This window comes from Micrasema longulum, unplaced genomic scaffold (assembly GCF_059751315.1).
Source record: "Micrasema longulum isolate JH-2025_06_02 unplaced genomic scaffold, ASM5975131v1 h1tg000109l, whole genome shotgun sequence".
Taxonomy (NCBI): Eukaryota; Metazoa; Arthropoda; class Insecta; order Trichoptera; family Brachycentridae; genus Micrasema; species Micrasema longulum.
Genome location: NW_028277315.1, coordinates 22543 through 50316, shown reverse-complemented (window position 1 = coordinate 50316; position 27774 = coordinate 22543). Strand labels below are relative to the sequence as shown.

General features: G+C 35.6%; 1 protein-coding gene across 3 annotated transcripts in view; it reads left to right on the top strand.

Moving 5' to 3' along the window:
* LOC148284564 (polyamine-transporting ATPase 13A3-like) overlaps positions 1-27774 on the top strand; it is a 118852-nt gene that overhangs the window by 85495 nt on the left and 5583 nt on the right. For 2 of the 3 annotated variants that reach the window (XM_088238091.1, XM_088238081.1), the window contains 13 exons: positions 2101-2210; positions 3761-3917; positions 4419-4623; positions 8270-8465; positions 10270-10405; positions 12588-12753; positions 13420-13620; positions 15088-15507; positions 16296-16424; positions 18351-18495; positions 21592-21834; positions 22904-23055; positions 26444-26669. In XM_088238091.1, the coding sequence (XP_088094217.1) occupies positions 2101-2210; positions 3761-3917; positions 4419-4623; positions 8270-8465; positions 10270-10405; positions 12588-12753; positions 13420-13620; positions 15088-15507; positions 16296-16424; positions 18351-18495; positions 21592-21834; positions 22904-23055; positions 26444-26669 (2486 nt within the window). The remainder of the gene's footprint in view (positions 1-2100; positions 2211-3760; positions 3918-4418; positions 4624-8269; positions 8466-10269; positions 10406-12587; positions 12754-13419; positions 13621-15087; positions 15508-16295; positions 16425-18350; positions 18496-21591; positions 21835-22903; positions 23056-26443; positions 26670-27774) is intronic. The other variant, XM_088238101.1, reaches the window with a different exon arrangement.

The following is a 27774-nucleotide window of genomic DNA, read 5'->3' as shown; positions in this document are numbered from 1 at the left end:
CCAGCCCCTCTGTGACCCTCAATCTTGCCTTTCAAAATTAAATGAAGCAAGTGGTACTTTTCTCCGTGCATTATACGCCCCAGATACGAAATTTTACGAACTTTTATGGTGGTCAAGAGTTCTCTGTTCGTTCTAGCTCGACTTAAGACTTCTGAGTTCGTTATCAGATCTGTCCAAGATATCTTAAGCATTCTGCGGTGCAACCACATCTTAAAAGCCTCCAGCCTGTTCATAATGTATGCATGCATCAAATAACTTTAAAACCTTTATGAATATAATAAATACTGAGGTAAGATTTTCGCTATCCCTCCGTTGTACATTTACGTATGTACCGAAATAATTTATCATTAAATTATTGGGCACAGAAAAAGCATTTTGTGCATCGGAGATCAATTACTAATATATTATGTTCAAAAGTTTACCAATGTGACGAATGTCATATATAAAAGTACCGAATATACGGATGTCTGAAACGATCTTTACGTCTCACTCTCGATGCTATAGATATATTCGCGAGCGAGAGAGACAAATTCTCGCGTCATGCAGGCCAGTAGCAAAGTAACCTGCGCCACTGCCACAGGACGCCAGTTTTGTACAGTTGCTTTCGGAGCGATCTCTATTTTAGCGCTGCGAACGCCAGCTGATGGTTTTTTCATGTTTTTAGCAATTAAATTAACCATATTATCGCTTTTGAATTTAACTATAAATGATTGAAGCAATAGGAAATATCACTTTTTTTTACAATTTTAAATTAATAAGGGTCTGTAAAATACTGCTGAGTAAAATATATTTTTTTGTACTTATTAGTGGCCTAAAAAATATTTAAAAAATTATAGATTTTAATTCACGCAAAAACGGTTCATTGCATTGGCCACGCCACTAATACGTTACGATGCGGTTAAATTTTCAACTTTGTTTGTGACCGTTTAAATGTAAATAGAACATCGTCACGAATTTTGACGTCAACTGTCAAACAAACAAACCATAACGCCGTTTCCCCGTAGGGATAGGCAGAGAGGATAGAACGCCATAACACTCTATCTTGGCATACAGACCTCGCTTCCTCTACATTCATACATCTTCTCATGCATGGACGCTGATTATTCCTACTTTTGACATGTCCATCTTCAAGTATTTGATGGACTTGATCGTGCCATGTCTTTCTCGGCCTTCCCCGTGTTCTGCATCCATCAACATTTGCATCGTAGATCCTTTTAGCCGTTCTTTCGCTGTCCATTCGCTCTACACGTCCAAACCAACGCAGCACCCTTTTCTTGATTCTGTCGATAATGCATGTCTCAGCCTTACACACTTCACGGATCTCGACATGTGTGCACCTATCATACATCGTTTTACCACACATTCGCCCGAGGGATCGCATTTCGACAGCATTCAACCTACTTTCATCATTATTTTTCCAATTCCATACTTCGCTCCCATACATTAAGAGTTCACTAGAACTCTGTTGTGAACTGCTAGTTTAGCCTCCTGCGATAAACATTTGTTTGCCAAAGTAGATTTTAGTGCACCGTTCACCCTGTTACCGGCACTCACCCTCCTTTCAATATCTTTCTCGGCCTTTCCGTCCTTAGTAAACATACTTCTCAGGTACAAAAATTCTTCTACCTGATTCAGAATATCTCCGTTCACGCTGATCTCACATTTAGTTATATTTTCATCCCTTTCAAAACCCATCACTTTCGATTTATCAACATTCACAAGCTAATCGCTTTTCTTGCATACATCGTAGATTTTTGTGACCAAAAATTGCGGGTCTCCTTTGCTGCTAGCAAGAAGCACGGCATCATCCGCATACAGAAGACAGTTAACAGTTATACCACCCATTTTTGCTGCCATTCTTAAATCTTTCAGTTCTTTCATACAGTTATCGATGTATATGTTGAACAACCATGGTGACATTACACATCCCTGTTTGATTCCTTTCGGAATAAGCCAAATATGTCACGTTTTTGTAAAAACATATTTTTCAACCATTTTATATTTTAATTTAATTTATTTGTATATTTTTGATTTCCCCTTCATTTCATAATAAAATTCATTTCATTACATTAATATGTTTTTGTATCTTCTTGATTGCAGTGAAGAACAAAGGTTTAGTTACCAGAATGTCAGCTACGACGGTGCTGAAGAAGATTCCCAAAGTAAATTGAATGCCGTGAGGGTGTATTTAGAAGATGGCTCATACAAAGGTTTGTCTGGCTGATCAAAATTGTAAACTTTAAGTAATACTGTTTGCTGCTTCAGTCAGATGCTGATTATTTTAATATGTGACACAAAGGCAGCAACCTAGAACTTAATATTAATAAATGTGAAATAATGTATTTTTATAGGTATTTATTTAAATAACTTAAAATGGAATAATTAAATCGAACTTACAAAGAATACACTAAACAACAGATTTACATTAACAACACTGTTCTGGCATCGAGACAACACTATTGCGTTGGCAATAAGGTCCATAACTTTTGGCAGAATCGTGGAAAAGCGGGAGTGTTGTCGAGTTGTGGAAGGTGTTAACCTCGCTCTTTCATGACATTGGTCGTAGGGAGTCAGAGAGGTTGATGCATGCCGCGGATTGGAGATGCTTACTGAATGTTAAAAATAAAATATTTAAAAAAATAATTTTTAAAAAATGGCAAACTTGAAGTTTCGCATTATACAGGGTGTTCTTTAAACCCTGTCACATCCGAAACCACGATGATCAGTACAAGCAAGAAGACATATTGGCTCATTCAAATAAAGTTTTAGAACGAATAAAATTTAAAAAAATAAAATATTAAAAAAAACAAATGGTTGCTTACTTCTGCAGGGGAGAAACGAAGAGGAGGGGAGGGAGGAGTCTGATATACGGTCAATCGCGCGGCGGCGCCCTCCTCCCTTCTCCCCTGCAGAAGTACGCAACCATTTGTTTTTTGAAAAATATTTTCTTTTAAAAAAATTTGTTCATTCTAAATATTTTTTTAATGTGCTGATATGTCTTCTTGACCATACTGATCATCATGGTTTCGGATGTGACAGGGTTTAAAGAACACCCTGTTTATTAAATAAATTGTCTATGTTTTATAAATGTATGTATGTGTATGCGCATGGCCCGCATGGGTGTATGTATATGTGTGTGTATGTATGTATATGTGGGTGTGTATATGTGTGTGTATGTATATGTGTGTGTATATGTATATACAGGCTATTCATCAAACCCTGTCACATCCGAAACCACAATAATCGGTATAAGCAAGTAGACATATTGGCACATTAAAATAATTTTTTAGAATGAATAAAATTTAAAAAAATAAAATATCAAAAAAAGCAAATGGTTGCTTACTTCTGCAGGGGTAAAAGGGGGAGTTTGAATATTTTATTAAAAAAAAATTCTTTGTTCTAAATATTTTTTTTAATATGCTTATATGTCTTCTTGCCCATACTGATCATCGTGGTTTCGGATGTGATACGGTTTAAAGAACATCCTGTATGTGTATATATGTATATGTGCGTATGTATATATGTATATGTGTGTATGTATATGTATCAAAATGTGTATACGAGTAAGATTATATTTTTTAGTCTGTGTTTTCTATTAACTTATAAACTATTATCATGTATTAAAATGCAATTGCCTAGCTTGGAACGGGGTATGTTCGCTTGTTAGCTGGGCAAAGTAAACATAAAATTGTAATTATGATAAAATGTATAAATAAATTAAATACGAAATATAATAGAGTGGAGTTTTTGTCTATTTTAGATGTTACAAGCTACAGGGTATTCAGAAGTAAGAAGACGACCTTTGTATGGGACGAAGAGAAGAACCGCTACCTTCGTATGGTGGGTATGGAAAAGGCCACCAACTGCATGGACTTCCATGAAGTTACAGGGTTTTCTAAGGAACAGCAGGATAAAATGTGAGTACAACAATGTTTTGAGTACGTCCAAATGCTTGAAGACTTGCTGGATTTCCTCCTTAGGTAGTTATTCACATTTTAATTTTTTACAACAGAGGGAAAATATTTTTGAGAAGGGATATGGAGGTCTAGGCATTTACAGGACTTATAATCTATCATTAGCTGGTGTAAGTGGTCACTTTACACACTTTGTAACATTCACCATTCCGCCCATATTTGAACATATATATTCCTTTAATTCTTTCATCTGTTGATGTTTGTGAAGTTAATGAGCTCAAACCTTTATTTATGCGGGCGAGATTCATATAATGTAGATGCCTAGACTCCTATATTACCTTCTCTAAAATGTTCTTCATCTCTGTTGTCATATGTTAAATTGAATTAGTCAGGACATAAAAAAAATGTGTATTGTGTATGTTAATTTTTTTTCAAATCCCTCAGACAAAAAATCCTTCGGACACACCAAAAATATGTCAGCATCTTCCACTGTTTTGATTCCAGCCGCCTGGTTTACGGTGCCAACGAGATCGAGGTGCCGGTGCAGAGCATCGCCACGCTCATAGTCCTGGAGTTCTTCAACCCCTTCTACATGTTTCAAGTGTTCAGCGTGGGAGTCTGGCTTTCGGAGAACTACTACTACTACTGCGTGGCCATCGTGGTAATGAGTGTCATCGGAATCACCACATCCGTCGTGCAGACGAGGAAGGTAACCACCATTTTGTCCATTGTGAGAATCCTACTCCTGAACCTATAAATTATCACTGCAGTTAAACATACACCCATCGCAATTCCCTTTCTGCATCTAATGGTGCATAGGGCACTGCATTGGTGCACCAACCGCAGCGTATCTTGATAATTTTTGTCACATGAAGGAAAGATGATCAGTCTTATGCTTCAGGTGCCAGTGCCGGGGACTATGAAATATTCTAGTGTGAAAACACCCTTTTAAATATATATTTCACATCAACCATGTCGGGAATCGAACCCGAGACCTCTTGCATGGTAGGCCAACGCACAGACCTAGATAGTAAACTCTCCTATCGTGAACACATTGATAATACTCGTATTGTAAACAAATCTCTCAAACTTCTCGGTTTTATCAATAGAGTGACGGCGGACTTCAAAAATATTAATACCATCAAAACTCTTTATTGCTCACTAGTTCGACCCCATCTAGAATACGCTTCTCCTATTTGGTCTCCATTCTACAGGACTCATATTGACCATATCGAGTCTGTCCAACACCGTTTTCTAAGAAAAGTGGCATGGTTGCTCGGATTACAGAGGGGTTATTATTCCTTTATTGAAATAGAGCAATCTCTTAATCTGTCTTCATTGGAGAAACTTAGAACTGAGATGGACCTTATATGCATTTTCAAAATACTCAATGATTTAAGTGATGTCCCATCTCTGTTGCAATCAATTTCTTTTCATGTTCCCAACCGTGTCACCAGAAGTCGAAATCTGCTATTTATTAAATCTTCTAAGAGCAACTTTTGTTTTTATGCCCCAATGCACGGTGGTCCCGCCGTAGGTCACAGCCTTCCAATATTCATGTCCAAATTATGATGCGTCACTGCAGGTAATTGGTGACTAATAGCCAAATTTACTGAAGGTATAAAAACAACCTAGGATTTCTAAAGGGTTCATTTGTATTTTAGCATCGAAAGTGAGTTCATCCAAGGAACTGTAATCAGTGCGCTTAATAGTCACCGTGTTAACTGTTCTATATTTCTCAGAGTTAGTCATTGATGTGTGTTTTTTTGTGATGGAAATTCAAGTTGAAGGTAGGTTTGATTATTTTTAAAAAAACGCCATACTTTACATGTGTTTGTCAAACAAATACCCGATGTCAAAAATATCGACACAAATAACTTGAAAAATCTTTTTTTTTTTTATTTTTTTTTTTTTACACTTATTTGTTTATAAATTTGTATAAACCACTTAATTTTTTTTTAAAATTACACTTCGACCGGTTTCGAGGTTACTACCTCATCGTCAGGAATTTAACTAACTTATAATTACACGCGTTGCTATTTATATAATAAAATATTGTGTGAAAGAGACAGAAAATTGAAAGAAAGAGAGAGAAAGAAGATAAAATAAATCATAACGGGAATAGTTTTAAAAGAGGACTCGAAGTTAAATTTAATTGATTATTTATTATTTGAAGTTTTTGATTAAAATTAATGTCAACTTTTTTAAATTAATTAAAATTAATCAAAAACTAAAAAAATAAAAAAATACAAATTTATAAACAAATAAGTGTAAAATGTCATACCACAAAGTGAAAAACGTTTTTGATAACAATAATATATATATTTTTTTTATTTAAATTTTTTGTTTTCTTACAATAAACATAACAATAAAACAGAGTATTAAAAAAAAGCATACTTACATATCAACGAAATACATATTAATAGAAAAATAGTAAACAAAAAATCTCCACAAAGGCATGGCCTGTTCGTGGGTATACAAGAAAATGTCAATGAATTTTTGCTCCTATAATAAATAATGGACAGTTATAATATTTTTGTATAACATAAGAAAGAAAAAAAAAATATTCTGTAAAAGATTAATATGGTATTTTTATTTATAGTAATCAAAAAAGGAAATAAAAAATATAAAAAAAAACACAAAAATATTCCTTATAGGGCAACAAAATAAATCATAGAAAAAAAGAGTTCATATCTTTGGTTTGAATCCAGGATAGTGCATGTTTTTTAAAAGAAGGAACATTTTGAAAGTCTGGAATCAATGAAATGTCAGTAAAAAGAGAATTAAAAATTTTTGGGTCTATAAAATATGCATGTCTCTGTGCGAGCCTCGTTTTACAATGTGGTATTGATTACATATACAAAAAAAATCTAATATTGGATGCAATGTGCCCGTTCAAAACCAAAAATGGTTGGTGAATATTCTGATTGGTTGAATGTGACAGAAGAATGCGACCTTTTGGGATCCACGCAACGTACAGAGAAGTCCAGGAGCGCCTACAAGAGATGCCGTTTTTAAATGATCGGCACAGGAAGAATTTCGCGGACCGTAGCTAACGATCAAAACGTAGAAGGTTAGCAATTTTATCAAAGGTGGACGATTCTGCCGTAAATACTTTATTAAGTACTCTGATCAATCTAATACATCTTTTTCACATGCCAGTACTGACGAAGTAGTATCTCTCAAACGATTTGTGCATTTCAAAAGAGCGGCTTATTCTCTACCATATACACAAGTATTAAGTGCTCTGACTTGTTATATAATTACGGCCTTAATAAGGATCTGATAGACAGGTGTTGCCATTTGCTGCAATGTTTGTCATCAGGATATTTTTTTAGTTATTTATTTATATACGGACATTGTCCATGTATACAATTTATAGGGTTTAAATATTACAATAAAATAATAGTTTAAAACATTAAAAAAAAAAGAAAAGAAGCATTGACAAGCATAAGGGACATCGAGACAAGATCTGGACTATTTATTTAGTTCTCGTTTAAATCGTTGTAAACTTAAACCAAAAAAGTCCAGATCTTGTCTTGAGTTAACAATACGACAAAGACGGGTCATTGGAGAATTCGGGGGCTTAGGGTCATAAGGGCGAAACTACAAAAAATGCTGTTTTGTGTTGAGTACTAATCTGATATCCAAACAAAATATCCTGTTAGTGACAAAAAGATGAAACTCATCCGATAAGTAGTTACCTAGATAAATTTGTGTGAAACTACAAATGAAGCGTTTTGTTTAAAGTCAGAAGAATAAAACACCTTTTACATCATTTTGTTAATTTACTAATGTAAGCGCAAGTTAGGGTCATATAGACGAAAGCGTAGTTTCATATTTTTGTCTCTAAAACATTTTATGCTCTATTAACTGTATTTTTTATTTTCTTTATTTGTTACCCTTAAAAGACAGTATTATTTTTTGAAAACTGTTTTATCATTTATCTCAAAACTGTGTTTTTGTAGTTTCGCCCTTATGACCCTTAACCCCCGAATTAAGGCCATAGTTAGTTCTATGCTGATTGATGAACAGTACTTCATTGTTTCTCAATCTACGAGTCGGAATATGGAATTTTACTTGCCTCAGTAATGATGGAACATCGATTATACCATTTAGTATGCCGAACATATATATGGAGTCAATATTAATATAATAACAGTATAAATAAAGTTAAGTATAGGGATTACACGTTACAAACTGCTTAACAAATAGTTCAGGAATATCTCTAGCACTTTCTACCCTATTTTCCCAGTCTTTTCTTGCTCTCAGTCTTACTTCTTTCTAGCACTATCCCAGTCTCTTCTACATTCTAGATCATACTTTTTTTTATCAAGAAGCCTCCTTCCTTCCAGAACCAGAAGAACCTTCGTTCCACAGTGCAGTCGGGCGGGCGAGTCACCGTGTGTCGGGGGAGCGAGCAGGTGGAGGTGGGGAGCGAGGAACTGGTGCCGGGAGACTTGCTGGTCATCCCCCCGCACGGCTGCACCATGCACGTAGATGCGGTACTGCTGCACGGTTCCTGCATCGTCAACGAGAGCATGCTCACGGGTAAATAAAGGTGTCAACAAAGTTGGCATTGTTTGTTGGTGTTTTTTTTGTAGAACTCCATATTATAATTGAAACACTGATTTGAGTCTACTATAGTCCTTAAAATATAGCTTGATTAAAATGACAGCTGCCAAACAAATGTCAATAGTGATGGGAAATTAATGATCACTGATCATGTACCGATCAAATCGATTTTATCAGTTTTTTCATGCAAACATGAAACTCTGTTTCCGAAAATTGATATAAAAACGCAATAACGCAACGCAATCCTATTAGTGTGTTTAAGACAATTATTCACCAAAAAAAGGCATTTATACTCTTTTAATGAACAACATTAAATGAATTATTTTTTTATTCGATCAATTTGTCCCATCTCTAACGTTTTTGCAAAATGATGTAACCTTGTAAGAACGTCGTATATAATTAGGTTTCTTTTAGTTTTTTAAAAGTTTTAAAGCTGATTTTATATATTTATGTTGATTTATGTGTCAAGCATTGTACCAAAAAAATTAATTAACATGCCAGATACTTATGATTTTTCGTGTTGAATATAAATCACTCCTTAGACGTTACTACAAAGTTATATCGTCACTTTTGCTGACAACTGTCATTCTAATTAAGCAACATTTTAAAGACTATAATTTTGTTTATATTATTTTTTAAATAAAAAACTAAAAATTGGTCAAGGACAAAGACAGCCCTAGGGGAAATTGGTAAAATATTAACAAAATATTTCACTAAAAACAAATTATTTTGAACGACGTCACTAGTTCATATGAAGCAACCTTACTTGGTGTACTTACCGTCAACCGACCAATCGGCAGAACTGACCGAGAAGAAGCGGCAGAGAACTTGAGACGTCACACGCGTATTGATTTCAGAATCGCAAAACTTATTAGGTCGAATCGGGCTGTGGTCCCGTGACTAGTGCCTTGGACTCACAGCTCAAAGGTCTGTGGTTCGAATCCCACTCTACTCTACCCCAACTTGATTCTCATTTCCTAATAGTAAGTTATTAACAACTCGTTGAAAATGGCCCTCAAAATTGAATATTTGCTTAGATATTTTGTCATTATAAAAATCATTTTTTGGCTTAGTTTAATAGTCTTATAGGGTGGGTGAGTTATTTGAGGTTAAATGAGAAAGTTGAATTGAGGAAGAAAATTGAAGTTATTTATTAAGTAGTTACACACGAGTTACATCCTATTCTTTTGTACAAAAGGAATTTACAATAGCGAACACTGGTGGAGAGCTGGTGGCCGGGCGACATGAATTGCCAAGATAAAATGTAATGAGTTCTTCCGATGCACGTGGTTTAATATTTTGTCCGAGCTGACGTTGCAGCGGGCCAAAGCGGAGTTCGAACCTGTCAACCTCGCGGCTCTTGGTGTTGCCCTCCACAGTCTATTAACAGATTAAAAATCACTGAACTTCCTCATTGCTTTACGTCAATATTTTGTCCGAGCTGACGTTGCAGCGGGCCAAAGCGGAGTTCAAACCTGTCAACCTCGCGGCTCTTGGTGTTGCCCTCCACAGTCTATTAACAGATCAAAAATCACTGAACTTCCTCATTGCTTTACTAATTGCTTTTTGTTGACGCGAACATCCCTATCTTGTGACGGGAGGAGCATGGCTTGCTCCATTGAGGTGGCACTCTGACCTGTGTCTTGGGAAGGTATTAAGTAAAATATAAACTATTATTGTTTTCATTTTATTATTTTCAAAATATGCTGGAAGGGTTTGTGTTTGCTAACACTCTTAGTATTTAAAAAGGATTCATTTTGCATTGATTTTTCTTTTACAGGAGAATCAGTTCCTGTAACAAAGACAGCCTTACCTCCCCAGAACCGTCTGTACGACATCAAGGAAGACTCCAGCCATACTCTGTACTGCGGGACCAAAGTCATTCAGACTAGATATTACAATACTGAATTGGTCAAGTAAGTCAATATTTATTTAATTTTACAATACGCCCAAGGGGCATTTACAAAAAATATACAGGCAAGTACAAACATAGTAAGTAATAATTTAAAGAATTAACAACGCTTTTTTGTATACATGTAGAAACAATAAAAAGCATACTACCATGCAAAATAAAAAGTAAAACTTTACATAGTAAAAAAGAAAAAAATAAATTGATATAAGAAAAGTAATTGAATTAAACAGCAAATTGTAATTAACTTGTAAAGAATTCAAGCAAAAAAAAAATATATATATACATCATCATTTCATCATCATCATTTATTTATTCATATATATGTACATTACAAAATAAAATATCTTAATTCATACATACAGAAATAATTAGGTAAAATTAGGTATATATAAAAAAACACATTAGTATACATAATATCCAAAGAATAATATGTTAAAAAAGTAAGAGAATCTTGTAACGAAAAACTCCCTCAGAGACGTGAAAAATGTCAATGTCCAAAGTGATATTGTTCAACATAGAGATAGCCCTTCCAACAGGCATAACCATTGGCAGGTTGGTCCTGTATATTGGAATGTGAAACTGTCTATGTTGACGCTGTCTAAGGTAATTATCAGGAACATAAAAGCTAATGCTCCGCATAATTTCAGGGTTGTCAATAATACCGCGCAACAATCGAAAGAAGTGCGTTGTTAAATACACATTCCTTCTAGTCTTCAAACTGCTGTAACCAAGCATACCCTGGAGGAACTCAGTGGGATAAAGCCATGGATAATATACATACACTTATACGTATGAAAAAATGGTATTAACAAATTATTTTTAAAAACAAATAATAAAAGTTAGTTTACAGTAAGTATATATAAGATAATATAATATCTGGTACACAAAAATATTTCATTCATTTATTTCATAAAAGATAGGATAATAATAATACACATCAAAACAGAGAAAAAATTGTTTCAAAAAGAAAGTTTCATTACGACATTAATAATTAGTTGTCGTATTAAAAATGTCCACATCACAAGTAAATTTGTTGGCTAAGGAATGTAAACGCGGAATAGGAGTGTCGTGCGTAGTTAGTACCTACATATGTACTCGTAGTTGCAAACAACTCCGTACTTCTAGTGACTCGATTCGGTATTTTGAAGTTAATAAGATTCAGGAGTTCACAACAATCGAGGAATAATATATGTTGATTGATTGATTTGGTGTTTATTTTGTAGAACTCCATATTTAAACTTATAATTAGAAATCAAACACTGATTTGAGTCTACTGAACACTTTATTTTATTTTTACAAATATAAACAAAGACATTCATTTGAAAATGCCTAATAAGGCGACACAATTGTCACGAAGTTTTTATTTTTATATGTTTATATTTGTAAAAATAAAATAAAGTGTTCAGTAGACTCAAATCAGTGTTTGATTTCTAATTAAAAGAATAATATATGTATTGATTTTATACATATTTATATTACCCACATTAAGATTAATATTCTCACCCGCACCTGTACCTGTCCCTCACCGCCCAGTAGTAGTTTAGTTAAGAGTTAAGCACCGAGTCATCTAGATCGCCGCCGCTTACCGCTCTGCACCGCGTAAAGCTCCCGCTACCGCATTATGCAAAACCACCACTAATTAAGTGAGAAGTGAAGTGTCCCAGAGCCATCTCCAGCCTCCGGTCAAAACCTCAGATCCGGAAGGTAGGAGATTCTTATAACTTTCTGCTGGGATCCAAACCCGTCTCCATAGTTCCTTTACACCGCACCGCTCCGCAAGGCCGCATGGCCCCTCCATATTGATATAAAAAAAGTAAACACAAATCCTAAGAAAGCCGATTGCACCAAAATGCATCTTACTAATAGGTTTACAACTTTGCTTCTGCCATTTTTTTTCTGAAATTCGGGGCCTAGTTGTAAAAAAACTGGTTATACATTTATGATTCAAAGGATTGTCCTTTGCTGGCCACTCCTTTCTCCCATATTTCGGGCGGCGTACGAATCCCGCATTGAAAAATCTGGTCATCTTTTGAAGCAATCCACGAATTGATCCAATTTCCTACTTCTTCATAAGACCGGAAGTGCTGGTCAGCCAGGCCGTGTGTCATTGATCAAAACAGTGTAGATTATAAATATGATAATGTTTTTATGACCGGCTCGATTTCATGTCAAGTTTTCTTTTTCAGAGCTGTGGTCCTTCGAACCGGCTTCCAGACCACTAAAGGGCAGCTGGTGCGATCCATCATGTACCCGCTCCCTGCCGACTTCAAGTTCGACCGCGACTCCTACAAGTTCATCATCATCCTCACCTTCCTCTCCATACTGGGCCTGATTTACACCATCGCGCTCAAAGTAAGAACCGATACTTGTGTATTCTCCGGAGCTTGGTCCTTCGAGCCGGATTCCAGAACCAAAGGACAGCTGGTAGACAATAAAGGTTGATCTTCCCTAGAAAGTGATGGGTGCTTGCTCGGTTAATGAATCTAAAAACCACCTGGTATTGTAACGAGTAATATTTGCTGCTTGTCACAGAAAATAATTGCAACCCATTTTTCTGATTTTGTCCATGGCCACACTGTAACATTCACCATTCTGCATATGTTCAAACATCCACATTTCCACAACTCTTCCATCTGTTGACTTTTGTGAAGTAAACGACCTGAAACCTTTATTATGTGGGTGAGATTCATCCAGCTGAACTTATGTAAAGTGGCCACTTAAACCAATCAATGACAGGTCATAAGCCCTGTAAATGCCTAGACTTCCATATCCCTTCTCAAAAATGTTTTCCCTCTGTTGTAACAAATTTAGATCTGAATAACTCCCTAGGGAGGAAATCGAGCCAGTCTGCTAACATTTGGACATACTCAAAACATTCTTTCAAATTTCAATAAAAATTGTATTTATCGATTCTCCGTGAACAAATCGTTGCAGTATGTACCACACATAAATCCATATTGTTTACTATTCATATTTTCTTTGTTTAAAACACAATTCAATATTAACATGTCTTTGCAGAGTGGTCGCAGCGTGTCTGTATCGGACATAATCATCAAGTCTCTGGATATCCTGACCATCGTTGTGCCGCCCGCTCTGCCGGCCGCCATGACGGTGGGGCGGCTGTACGCCATTTCGCGCCTGCGTCGGGCCGACGTGTTCTGCATCAACCCGCGCGTCATCAACGTGTGCGGGAGCATTAACTGCGTGTGCTTTGACAAGGTAATAAATCAACACAACGATGAAGTTGCTACGGGAAAAAAATATTTAAAGTGAACCACAGTAAAAACTCCAGCTATCCAGATTAATACCACAGTACCAGAATTTATTGCTTTTGAAATAATACGTTAAAAACTTACTTGAACATGTCCAGTGATCGCACCACTAGCTTGTTACCAGATGAACGTTCGAAATGCTGGTTCGCGGAATGTGTTATCCTTTATTTGCTTTGCCAATGAACCCAAATACAATGAATGCAATAACCTACCTTATTCTGGGTTTTGGCACCTTTATTGTCTAGAACTTCTGTCGCGGCAGTCAGGATTACATCAGATCTTGTGGTCAGGAAAGAGGGGTACTTGACGATTACCCGACACAGTGGATTTAATGAGGTATTGATCGCAAAAATAAGTTATTTGCGATCGCGGTGAGAATATATAAAGTACATGCACACACGATCAGTTCAGTTTTTATTATGGGGCTGGGACAATAATTGGTACCCACGGTGGGCAATTGCAACATTTTAACCAGAGCCCAGTAGGTAGAAAACAAATTTCAACGCCTCATCCTAGTAAATATGCTATGTATATATCGGTAGTCAGATGGCAAAAGGGGCCATTTGTAATTTTCAAAAATGTTCAGGAGACCTGAAATACGACTCAATTCCAAGACATTAATCCACAAATTAAAATATTTTCAGTTTGTGGATTAAATTATTTTCAATAATAAATTACCATTCTAAATGACGCTGATTTTAATTAATTTTTTTGCGTGTATTTACTGAAATATCAATCAAAACTTTTGAAAACTAGAACATGGACAAAAATACAGATGGTCCCTTCTGCCATCTGACTATCGATATGTGTATTCACATAGACTAAATGTGGCGTAACCATCCAGCAAAGTTAATTGTTCAATTAAATTTAAAAAAACCTTTATTTTATTTAACGATTCGGCTATTTGGTAATCCGGATGACTGGAGTTCGGATAAGCGGATGTCACAAGTTCTTGTAAATCAACCAATGAAAGAGTGTTGTGATATATTTACGTTTCTGGGAAGCCAACTTACCAATCGGGAAAACTCACCGAAGAGAACTAGTGACATCATATGCGGAGTAATTAGGTGTCTTGAAGAGACTTTTAACGTATTTGAATAAGTTTCAGTTTCGGCCGAAACTAAAACAGAAGCCGATTTTTGCTCCCATCATTAAATCTTTCATACAGTTATCGATATATACATTGAACTGCCATAGTGAAATTACACATCTCTCTTTGACTCCTTTAAGAATATCAAAACACAATTTAAATGACCCATTTGTACTACTGTGCTGTCCTTATACAGTGATGCAATAGCCCTTATCAGGTTGCCTTTCACTCCATACTCCGATAAAACCTTCCACAGTTTTTCTTTGTCAATTCTATCTAACGCTGATCAACATAGTATATGTAATGTTTTAATTATTTTTTTAGACTGGCACATTAACAGAAGATGGTCTGGACATGTGGGGCGTAATTCCGATCGAGAAGACGATACAGAAAAAACCCCGCAAAACATCGACAGTCCCTCTAATCCGTCGACGCAAGTCTGCGCTTCTCTCGTCCAATGAAATGGTCAACCCCGTGGACTTCGAGTCTAACCACAGCGCCGACAATCTCGGATTCGAGTCTAACCGGTGCGCCGACGAATTGGGGCTCGCAGCCGATGATGACAGCCCGTACGACAGCGATGCTGGATCCAGTGAAGGCGAGGAAATGGAACTCATGCTCGGAGCGCCAGTGAAGGATCCTAGTGTTTTGGACGATGAAGATCTGCTCAAAGTCGGGATGAATGTTTGCCATAGTCTGACTATTTTAGATGGAGAGCTGACAGGCGATCCATTAGATGTAAAAGTGAGTAAATTGAAATATTATGTTCTCTATGAATATCCTCGGCCTTGTGGTGTAATGGTCAGTGCGTCTGCCTACCATGCTAGAGGTCTCAGGCTCGATTCCCGACATGGTTGATCAGAAATATATTTTTAAAATTTTTTAATTTATTTATTCATATTTTTCTCTTCCAAACTAAGATTAATAATAAAAATAATGTGACCTCTATGGGGTTACCCGTGCCGAGAACACTTAACAATACAGCTATGCTGAACAACATCGCTCTGGATGTTGATCTATTCCATGTATCCGAAGGGGTTTTCCGGAGCAGGATTCTCCCACTACGTTGACAGAAGTCTCTTTTAGTATTTTTTTTCTTATTATAATATGTACGCCTTAAATTTTAGTTTGTTATGTACATGTTATTTTTTAAATAAATGAATTGAATTGAATGAAATAATTCATGTTGTTTATTATTTCATTTTATATTTCATTCAATATAAATTATTTGAATTTGGGATTAATATACCCGATAAATATTGTGTTTTGAAAAAAGCTAAATGACTTTAGATATATTTTTAAGCCAGTTTTTGGCATCTTTTGGTGTTTTATTTTCAGATTGTCGATGTGTCTTGATACTAGCTTTAAATTAAAAAAAAAAACAAATTGCCATGTGGGGCAATATTGGCATATATACTCGTACAATAGCAATATTGTGTTTCGAAAAAACGATCCTCAATATGCTTGTCCGAATGACACAATCCAATTTACTTTTACCCTACTGGATTACCAATTTTTGTCATTTGTTGTAGATGTTTGAATCTACGGGTTGGATATTGGAGGAGCCTACTGTTCCTGATACTAGCAAGTTTGATCTCCTGGTCCCCACTCTTGTGAGGTCGCCTCCCGTAGAAAAGGATGGAGTCTTCACCAGCGCACAGGTAAACCAATTGGACGACGACTTATTGATTTTAACGCCTCCATAAAGTACTACTTCCAGACGCCAGTTATGACACACTAACACAGACACATTGTGGAGTATCTGTGAATGAGCCCATGGTATGACATCGCACGGCATACGCATTATGAAAATAATTTCTGTCTCTCTCGCGCTCAGGCACACTTATGAGCGTGGCATAGACTACTATTGCTTTGTTAGTTGCTAATGATATGGTAATAAAATATACGCAGGTTGCTCTTGCGTTCGTCTGAATTTTGCTGGGATTCTTAATAGCATAAATATACTATTATTATATTAATTTTAAGCCAGCAGCTTAAAGCTGATATGCTTCTGCCTCTTCTAGTGCCTTGCCGGGTCCCCCCGACGTTGGCGATCACTACAGCGAAAGCATATGTGTCTGTCCTGCGCTAATTTTACATTTCGCAGCCAGAATAGGATGACTGTTTATTGATGTACTCGCCGTAGTGATTCGTGGGAAAAGATGACCAGAGTGGTTTCCTGTTGCCTTTTCTGGTGGGTTTCCTGTCGGGGTTACCTCCCCTTAGCCGGTTGGTTTTGGTTTTGAGGCGCCAAAAACTCGCCTTTGATCCTTTCGTTATCTGCTGTGATCACACCGTTATGAGTGTGATCCCATTGCCCAGGGTTCGCGACGTGGACGCTAACGAGTTGGACTAGTCAGTAGTGTTGCCGGTGGAATGCAACTAGGCGTTCGCAGCATTTTATAGAATCACATCCTCCAGCAAGATGTGACTCACTGCGACTCTACTGACACTCTCGATATGATTAAATCTATTTTAATGAAAGTTAGCTGTTAGCACACTTTAACTTTTCTCAAACTAATGTAGTCTATTTTTGAACCCATCGAGACTTATTTCTTAGTGGGAGCTTCATGGGAGGAACTTAGTGGGAGCTTATTCCAACCATCAACAACCCTATAGCTCAGGAAATGTTTCCGTGGATTTAGATTGAATCTCATTTTCTCCAGCCTGAGACTGTGGCCCCGAAGACGAGCATCTTGTTTGAGCTTGAACATGGGATCTAAATTTGGGCAACTATAGTGACTGTTGAGTATCTCATATGTCTCTATCAGGTCACCCCTTTCTCGCCGTTCGTGCAGCGTTGTGAGACTGAGAGTTTCCAGTCCCTCCACGTATGGAAGCCGTTGTAGGCTCGGCGACAACTTTGTAGCTCGTCTTCGGACTCTATCCAACAAGTTGATATCCTTAACAAAATAAGGATTCCATATCTGAAACCCGTACTCGAGAGTAGGTCTGATATGGGTTTTGTATATTTTTAGTAGCATATTCGGTGTTATATATGAGAAGGCCTTTTTTTATCAAGTAGATAATTGAATTGGATTTTTTTGTTATGTTTAATATGTGACATTCCCATTTTAAATCATATGTTATTGTTATTCCGAGGTCTTTTTGTTGTTTTACAGCTTTCAAATCTACACCATTTAGACTATATGTACGTTTGGGGTTTTTCGAGCCGATGTGAAATATGTATTTAATGTTTAGCAATAACAACATCAAACAAATAATTTTTTTATTCGATAAATTTACATTGATCAATTTGTCCCATCTCTAACATTTTTGCAAAATGATGTAACCTTGTAAGAACGTCGTTAATAATTAGTTTTTTTTTTTTTTTTTTTTTAGTTTTAAAGCTGATTTTATATATTAATGTTGATTTATGTTTCAAGCATTGTAATAGAAAAATTAATTAACACGCCAGATACAAATGATTTTTTGTGTGTCAATATAAATAACTCCTTTGACTTTACTACAAAGTTATGTCGTCACTTTTTCTGATATCTGTCATTCTAATCATGTTACATTTTAAGGATGTTTGACCACAGAGTTGATGCTTTAAATATGAATGATGTATTTTTTCTTTTTTTCAGGAGTGGGGCATCGTGCACCAGTTCCAATTCAGCTCTGCCTTGCAACGGTGCAGCGTCATCTGCCGTTCCGTGCACTCGGACGGCTACAGCCTCTTCTGCAAGGGATCCCCTGAGATGATCGCTTCTCTCTCCAGACCGGAAACAGGTTGGTCAATGCGAAACAACCGACTAATTGGTATATTGGAATATAGACTGGAATGAATATTACATAAGTGTGTTAAAAAAAATAATGGGAATTTTTAAATATCGCGGGTTTAGAGAGTCAGATTGTCGGTTTTCAAAATTATGTTGGTATACATGCCCCTGAAGTATGCTAAAATTTTTAGCTGTATTTTTTTCAATTTTTTTTTTTTGTTTTTTTACAATAAACATAATAATAAAACAGAGTATTAAAAAAATAAAGCATAATTACATATTAATGAAATACATATTAATAGAAAAATAGTAAACAAAAATCCCACAAAGGCATGGCCTGTTCTATACAAAAATATGTTAATAGATTTTTGCTCCTATAATAAATAATGGACAGTTATAATATTTTTGAATAACATAAGAAAAAAATAAATTTTCTGTAGAAGATAATATGGATTTTTTTTTATAGTAATTAAAAAAGTAAATAAAAAATATTAAAAAAAAACACTAAAATATTCCTTATTATCAAAGAGCAACAAAATAAATCATAGAAAAAAAGAGTTCATATCTTTAGTTTAAATCCAGGATAGTGCATGTTTTTTAAAAGAAGGAAAATTTTGAAAGTTTGGAATCAATGAAATATTATCAGTAAAAAAAGAATTAAAAAGAATTCATTGTTTACTTTGTCTGTGGCAGCCGCTAAGGTTAGACGTGTTATAGTCCTTTAATATTAAAATGACAGCTGCCAAACTAATGTCACTAGTGACGAGAAATTACTGATCAAATTGATTTTATCAGCTTTTTTCATGCAAACATGAGACTCCAAAAATTGATATAAAAACGTAAAAACAAACCTATTATAATAAGACATTAAATACTTTTTTTCATGAACAACTACAGACGATTTTTTTTTTCGATCGATTTTTTTTTACAGAACACCCGGCTTGAGAAAAATCACATTTAATTTTTGTGTTCCCTTCGGGAATCGAACCCGGATCCTTCCGTGTGTGAGTCAAGCGTCTTGACCACTACACCTCGGAGGGCGCCCTTTGATCAATTTGTCGTTAAGAAGAACGCCGTTGATAATTAGCTTTATTTTAGTTTTAAAGCTAATTTTATATAATTACCATTGGCTTTCTACTTTCCTTTATGATAATTTTCCATGTATAAATATGTCCTTAAAAATGGCCATTGGGCGTATATTTACATAAATAAATAAATATTACTTACATATTATGTACTTATATCTACATATTAATAAACGTTTTTTGTAGATTACCCAAAAAATAAATTACGGCGTGCCACTGGCATCCGCAGTATATGACTAAGCCAACCATATTGCCTCTGCTTGATGACAGTTGTCACCGGAGTTCGCTGCGTCCGTTCTTTATTACTTCCCTGAAAAATGAAATTTATTTATTTAATTGACTGACCATTGTAACGATGGTAAATACAATTTCTTATAAGAAATACAGGTACTAATCAAATAAAATATGACTAAATAAAATTAAAGCTAGGACAAAATAAATAAAAATTACTACCTCAAGACAAGATCCGGTCTATCTTAGTGAATTTTTAAATCTATAAAGACTTACACCAAAAAGTCCAGATCGTATCTCGAGTTTACAATACGACACAATCGGGACATTGGTGCATGCAAGCCATAGACGGAAGATCTATTCACCGAGTTAAAGATATTGGATGTAAGACAATTGTTTGTAAGGTGCCTACTACTTAAATTTTATGATAAATTAAGTGAGGTCAAAAGAACCCAACAGAATATAAACACTCGTTCAGCAACACAAATTAACTGTATTGTCCCATTTGTATCAACCGCCTTTGGTAAAAAGCAATACACAACATTATTTTGGTACGTGTATTTGTACATACTTAAAATACTCAACTTCAATATCAATACATAGATGGCGCTCCAACTCGCTTGTGAATGGTTTCTCGTTTAGTAACATATATACAAAAATCAAAAATGTTACCTGTGTGGATATTCGCTAATAAGCGGAATGGGGAATGTTGTAGTACCTACTTAAAGTGGCCACTTAACCCAGCCAATGACAGGTCATAAGCCCTGTAAACGCTCGAATATCCATAATCCTGAATTTGAAAAAAAAATTCTACCTCATCTCTGTAGGGATATAAATAAAAAGCAATACAATTTAATTGCTCCAAAAATATTTAATGATTTATTGCCAAATATAAAAGACTCAAATTGTAAAACAAATTTTAAAATAAAAATAACTGCACATATAAATAGTGTAGTGAGAGATTTTTTTGAAAAATATATGTAAATCAATAAACGTAGTACTTTATATAATTGGTACACATATTATTTATATTTTTATGTATTTCATTGCTTTATATTTGTTTTATTATATATTATACTATATTATTTATGTTTAAGTAACATGTATTCTTGGCACATATATATACTTTATATTTGTATATTAATGATTTTTAATTTCTTATATTTGATTAGCTAGGCATTTATAATTAAGTTGTTTTAGTTTTTCTTTTTTATGTTATTGTTTTATTAGTATAGGACTACTTACGCTCTAAGGATAGAAACTCTCCATCTTAGAACAGGCTGTGCCATGTTAGATGGGAGACTATCATAAACAGAGAACACTCCGTTTTCATTTTACATTAATTGGTTTTATATGGATTCCCTGTTATTAAGTATGTATATTATTTTTTTGCAATAAATTTATAAATAAATAATAGTTTGTACTGTGTTGATCGAGGAACAGCACATTATTATTTTGCAACCGGCGGATTGGAACATTGAATGCCACTTGTTCCAGTAACGATGGTACATCAATTGAGCCATTCAGTAAATTAAACATAAATATGGAGTCAATGTTATTTCTACGATTTTGTAGACTTGAGATTTTTAACATTGACTCCATTACTCCGTAAGTGTAGTCTCCCCTCTCGAGGCCAATCATCCATGCTACTTTTCTTAGCAAACGAGTTGCACCGATTTAATATGATTTATCCGGCCTGCATAGAAGGGAGACCAGATCACAGATGCATATTCTAAAAGAGATAGTTTATTTTGATGTCTCATTAGTAACATTGCTGTCTCTTTTCGCAGTTCCTAGTAACCTGAAGGCGTCCCTGCGCCACTACACGCGCCAGGGGTACCGCGTGTTGGGCGTGGGCTGGCGCCCGCTGGCCTGCGAGGGCATCCTGGGCGTGCAGCGCGTGGCGCGCGAGCACGCGGAGCGCTCGCTGGCCTTCCTGGGGCTCGTGGTGCTGGAGAACCGCCTCAAGCCGGAGACGCTGCCCGTCGTGGCGCAGCTGCTGGACGCGCACATCAAGGTGGTCATGATCACCGGTGAGTACGTATTGTAAGGCGACGAATGTGTACAGTGGCGCGCGGCCCTTCTGGGCTGGCGCGTTCGCAGAACTTACACAAACACATGTATTCAAATGTGCTATGTTTTTTTAAAATACCTTTTGGATTAGAGCAAAAAAAGAAGTCTACCAAAAAAAAACTTACTAAAATGGCGGCAGAAAACTAACCTTTTTATTATTTAGTTAGTTCAGCACTACATACTACAAAAATGGATAGAAATGTGCCTACTGCCGACTGCGACACGGTACAAATTACTAGTACTTAAATACATACTTTTTTTCTACAAAACACTCAGTTTACCCTGCAGATGGCTAATGCAATGGTAGCCGAAACGTCGGAACAAATCCAACACATACGGTATCACCCAAAAAAGAAGCAAATTGAGAACAGAACTAGTTCGCCCGCACCTAGAGTATTCCTCTGTTATCTGGTCTCCATATTATGATGTTCACATCAAGAATATTGAATCAGTTCAACATTGATTTTTGAGAAAGATCGGCTGGAGGTTGGGCTTATCCAGAGACCAATATACGTATAAGGAGCTAGAAACTACCCCTAATATATCTTCTCTTCAAGACCGTCGAAATAAATCCGACCTTCTAGTCCTATTTAAAATTCTCAACTCACTCTTTAATGCGCCTGAACTACTGAGCTCAATAAAATCAAATATCCCAACTAGAAACCCCCGAGAACCATAGAACTAACTATGGTTTTCATTCCCCTATGCCCAGAATTCTTAGGTCTCCCAACAAACATACCAGTCTTGATTTCTTTGATAACAAGTAGTCTTCTTTCAAACAATCACTGAATCAAATTCAATTATAAACACCTCTCTCCCGCTTCCACTCCCACCAAGTTTACTAAATACCATAGTGTCTTTCTACTTTCCTTTGTAATAATTTTTTATGTATAAATATGTCCTTAAAAATCCTCATTGGGCGTATATGTAAATAAATAAATAAATTTTAAAAATAACAGGAGGGTCTGCCCTTTCCTAAATCTGTTTAACAATTGATTGAAGTCTATATTGGGTGTACTATTGTTGCAGGCGACAACTTGGATACGGCCGTTTCGGTGGCTACTGAGTGCGGCATCCTCCAGGCCGGGGAGCGCCTGGTGATGTGTGAGGCTGTGGACTCGGAGCTCAAGGGGGGCCCGCCACGCCTCGTCTACACGCACACACTCGTCAACCTACAGGAGGTGAGACATTTCATTTAGGAAGTTCAGTGGTATGGCAAATCGGGTCAGGTTCATGTGAACGCATGTTTTCAATAACCAATAAATTGTAGTGTTGTTATAGCAACAAATTGCAGGGGAAAGCGCATGGATTTTTTGTGCATTCCAGAGAACCTAGCATTATACAAGAGTTAAATAATCGGTATTTCGTTTTATTTATTTATTTATTTTATAGGAACAAACAGTCGACAATGATATAATAACATAAAAAAGATACAGTTTAATGACAGACCAGCGAAGTTTCTAAATAAAAATCATACATATTAAATAAATTGTGGCACAACAAAAGGGTGTGTTTGTGTATTTGTATGAGAGTAAGTGTTCAGGTGTGTGTAAGCGTGAGCATCATTAAATAGCAAGTGGGAGCGTATCGCAGCCAGAAAGAATGAGTCAATTTATTTTTAAATAAATTTAGGGGCACATTAAATATATCAATAGATGAAAAAAAAGCATTATAGTCAGAGCAAGATTAGAGAAAAGAGTGTTGTGCATAGTTAGTGCTACAGACTGGCAGATGGTATAAATACTTATTTCTTGTCACGCGAAAGGGGACGTTGAGATTAATTTTGGAAAGTCTACTTTATTATTTAAAAATTGATATAAATAGCATAATTTATATATAGTGCGTCTATTTTCAAGGGTAAAAAATAGGCCGAGTATAGACTAGAGTTTCAGACAATATCGACATTCACATGTCTATATATTTATGAAAACCTGATCTATTCTTCTTGCGGTGTCTTGTCAGGTCCCCCGGCGTTGGCGATCACTGCGGCGAAAGTATTTCGGTACCGCGCTACTTTTATACCCCGCGGCCAGGACGACCGCTTACTAATCTACTCGCTGTAGTGATTCCTGGGAAAAAATTACCAGAGTGGTTTCCCGTTGCCTTCTCTGGTGGATTTTTCCGTCGGGGTTACCTGCCCTGAAATATAATCACACAAAAATATCATCACTTTTGACTTCACCTATAAATAGTTGAAGCAATCGCCGATGAATATTACACTTTTACAATTTAAAATCTTTCATTTTTTGCATGTGTAGTGACTACGCAGCACTGTAACGTGCGGATGTTTTCAGAACAGTAAAGCGAACGGTTAAAATCAACTGTTAGTATTAACAGCTCCCCAGGGAGTTGAATCCAGTCCTTGTCTAGAAAAATTTTGACAAACTCAAAACATTGTTGATAAATCCACCTGGTTCAAGAAGAAGCATAAAAATGGAATATTTTCGGGCGTTGCCTAATATTTTTTTTATTTTTTTTATTGAATAATTTATTTTTTTACAAAATACATTTTTGAAATACAAAATAGGTAAATATACAGAACATCTTATATATAACGTTTCTACCTCTCTAATAAAGTAGATACTTGTGTTTAGAGAGGGAGTTTGTTTCACATTTTTTTTTTTTTTATAAACAAAGTAAATTAAAATTAAAAATAAACAAGGTAAATTAAAAATAAAAAATAAACATTCTTTGATATGGAGTCTAGGAAGGGGTGAGTCTTAAATGTTTTTTAATTTTAGTTTTAAAAGTTTGATAATTTTTTATAGATTTTAAGTTTTCCGGAAGTTTATTAAAGTTTTTTTTACCTTTGTACGTATAATGGTTTAACGCTGCTGTTGTTCTACATCTGTGCAAAATTAAATTATTAGAAAATCTAGAGTTACTTGAATTTTGCACTTCAATTGTTTTTTCTTTAAAAGTTTGTAAGATAGAGGCTTTATTAAAAATTTCTTCAATTGTTGGTATATTAAGTTCTTCGAATACTAGTTTTGATGGGTAAGTTCTGGGCTTTTTAAGAATTATTTTTGCAATCTTTTTTTGAATAATAGAGTGTGATTTTAAGTTTGTCCTATAAGCTCCTCCCCAGCCTATAATTCCATACTGCAGAATTGACTGTATTAAAGCATAATAGACTGTTTTTATAAGTTTTAGAGATAAAATATTTCTTAGTCTAATGAATACATAAATAAGTTTCCTAATTCTTTTGACCATAGTGGCTATTTGTACTTTCCACTTCAAATTACTATCAATTATAATGCCTAGGTACTTAATATTATCCGCTTTTTTAATTGTCGAGCATAATTGGGGGCAAGAATGATTAATATTGTCATTTTGATTATGGATCGTGATATATGTAGGTGAAACAATTCAATCAGATGAATCTCACCCCCTGACAATAAAGGTTTCAGCTCTTAACTTCACAAAAATGAATACATTTATCGAGTATGCTCGTCATGTGATAAAAAAATTAGCACGATGGATCTTCTAAACGAAAAAAAAAACTGTTTTAAAAAATGTATCAAAATTGCGATAGAGACGTTAAAGAGCAATATTTTTAGTTGCTATTATGTACGCGAAAGTATGTGCATTAGTGTATGCGTATATGTTCATGTGTGTATGCGTGTGTATGTATGTATGTATATGTATATATCAACAATATTTTGAGTTTGTCCAAATTTTTGTAGACGAGGACTGGATTCAACTCCCTGGGGAGCTATTTATATTAACATTTTACAACAGAGATGAAGAACATTTAAGAAAAGGTAATATAGAAGTCTAGGCATCTACAGGACTTATGACCTGTCAATGGCTGGTTTAAGTGGCCACTTTACACACTGTGTAACATTCACCATTCTGCCTATATTTGAACATCTATATTCCTTCAGTTCTTTCATCTGTTGATGTTTGTGAAGTTAAAGCGCTGAAACCTCTATTTATGCGGGTGAGATTCATCTAATTGAATTATTTCACCTGCATACTAGGCAACGCCTGAAAATGTTATTTTTTCAATTAGTAAAGTGGCCACTTAAACCAGCCATTGACAGGTCATAAGTCCTGTAGACTCCTAGACTTCTATATTACCTTTTCTTAAATGTTCTTCATCTCTGTTGTAATATGTTAATATGTATACATGTTGTATCTGTACATTTATTAACATTTTTATTTCTTTTTTCATTGTTTTATATTTACTTACAATTTCTTCTTCATCTCTTCGTTCCCTATTTTCCCATCTCACTTCCTTTCACCCCTAGCGAACTGTACGTTTTGTTTTTTTATATTTTTATATTTTTATTCCTATATGAAACCCATAATTGGTCGTGTTATTTGTTGTTATTCTATATGTATTGTTTATTACTATGACTGTGTTGGTTTCCAAAATAAATAAATAAAAATAAAATAAAACGTCGACACACAACGATGTGTGTAAAGTGGCCACTCAAGCCAGCCAATGTCAGGGCATAGGCCTTGTGGATGCCTAGACTTCTGTATTCCCTTCTCTAAGATGTTCCTCATCTCTGTTGTAATACGTTGACAAAAATGCTGCATTAAAGCAATTTCCCCTCCCAGGTGAAGCAGTCGGGCGAGTACGTGGACGGGGAGAGGGGGCGAGGGCGCGGAGGGGCCGCGGGGCGCGTGCGGCTGGCGATGTCCGGCAGCACGTGGGCCGCCGTGCGCGAGCACCACGCGTCGCTGCTGCCGCGCGTGCTCGCCGCGGGCGCCGTGTTCGCGCGGATGACCTCGGACCAGAAGCAGCAGTTGGTTATGGAGCTGCAGGCTCTGGGGTATTATGTTGGTGAGGGATTATGCTTCGTACTAATTAAAGTTATAACATTCTTGGCTTACAATATATGTTTATTCAATCAAATTAATTTTATTTCATTGAAATATGTTCAAAACAAAACTTGTCTCACTTAGGGCCGGTTGCATCGACAAAAGTCAAGTTAAATTCAGGGCTAAAGTCAAATAAAAGTTACTTTTATGTCAAAATGCGTTGCATCAGAAAAAGTTAACTAAATATTAACAAAAAGTTACTTTTATTTAACCGGCCGCTAGGGGGCCGTTTTTATTTAATTTTTTTTATTTGAAAATTTATTTATAAACCCTTACGGATTATAACATTCATTTTACATAAAATAATATATACATTTTTCATTTATACTCTGTTGTTCAAAATGATATTTTTTACATCTTTTGTGAAGTTTGTCTGAGTCTTTTGTTTAGTTTTGTCTGGTAGTTTATTGTATAATTTCAGTCCCTAATTCATTAGTCTTGATTGTCCTTGTCTTGTTTTAGAAAGTTGTATATGTTTAAAGTTAAATGCGATCTGCCATCTGTCAAAAAAGCGTCGTGAGTGTTGAAATCCATTGATCGATCTGTGAAAAGTTGCACTAAATGTCAATTTTATCTGATTTTTCGTCTCCCGATGACGAATTTATCATCGAGTATATTCTAAACCGAAAAAAAAAACTGTTCAAACCACGAACGGACCATTTTTTGTGGGAAGAGTCCGACTTTATCGCAATATTTCGAATGTCAAAAAAGTGAAGAACTATTAATTATTTGAATTTTTAATTGTTAATTATTTTTCAAAACACGGGACTTGATCATCAGCGGGCGTGGTGTAAAATAAATCTAAATCATCACTGTATTGAAATGCTGTTTATTTATTTTTAAATAGAGCTAGATTGAGCTCAGCTAACTCTTTCTGGGCATTTCAGGCTGCCATAGTTGCCCGAAAAATGTCATTTTTTTGCTCATTTCTAGAGTAAAAAGTTCTTCATTTTGTTTTAGCTGTTGCTCTTTTAATTTTTTATCTAGTTCAAAAAGGACGATGTCCCTTTTGTTCTTTTCTTCTCCGAATGCGCGGTGTTGCTTCGCCCTTTCGCACACACTGAAAA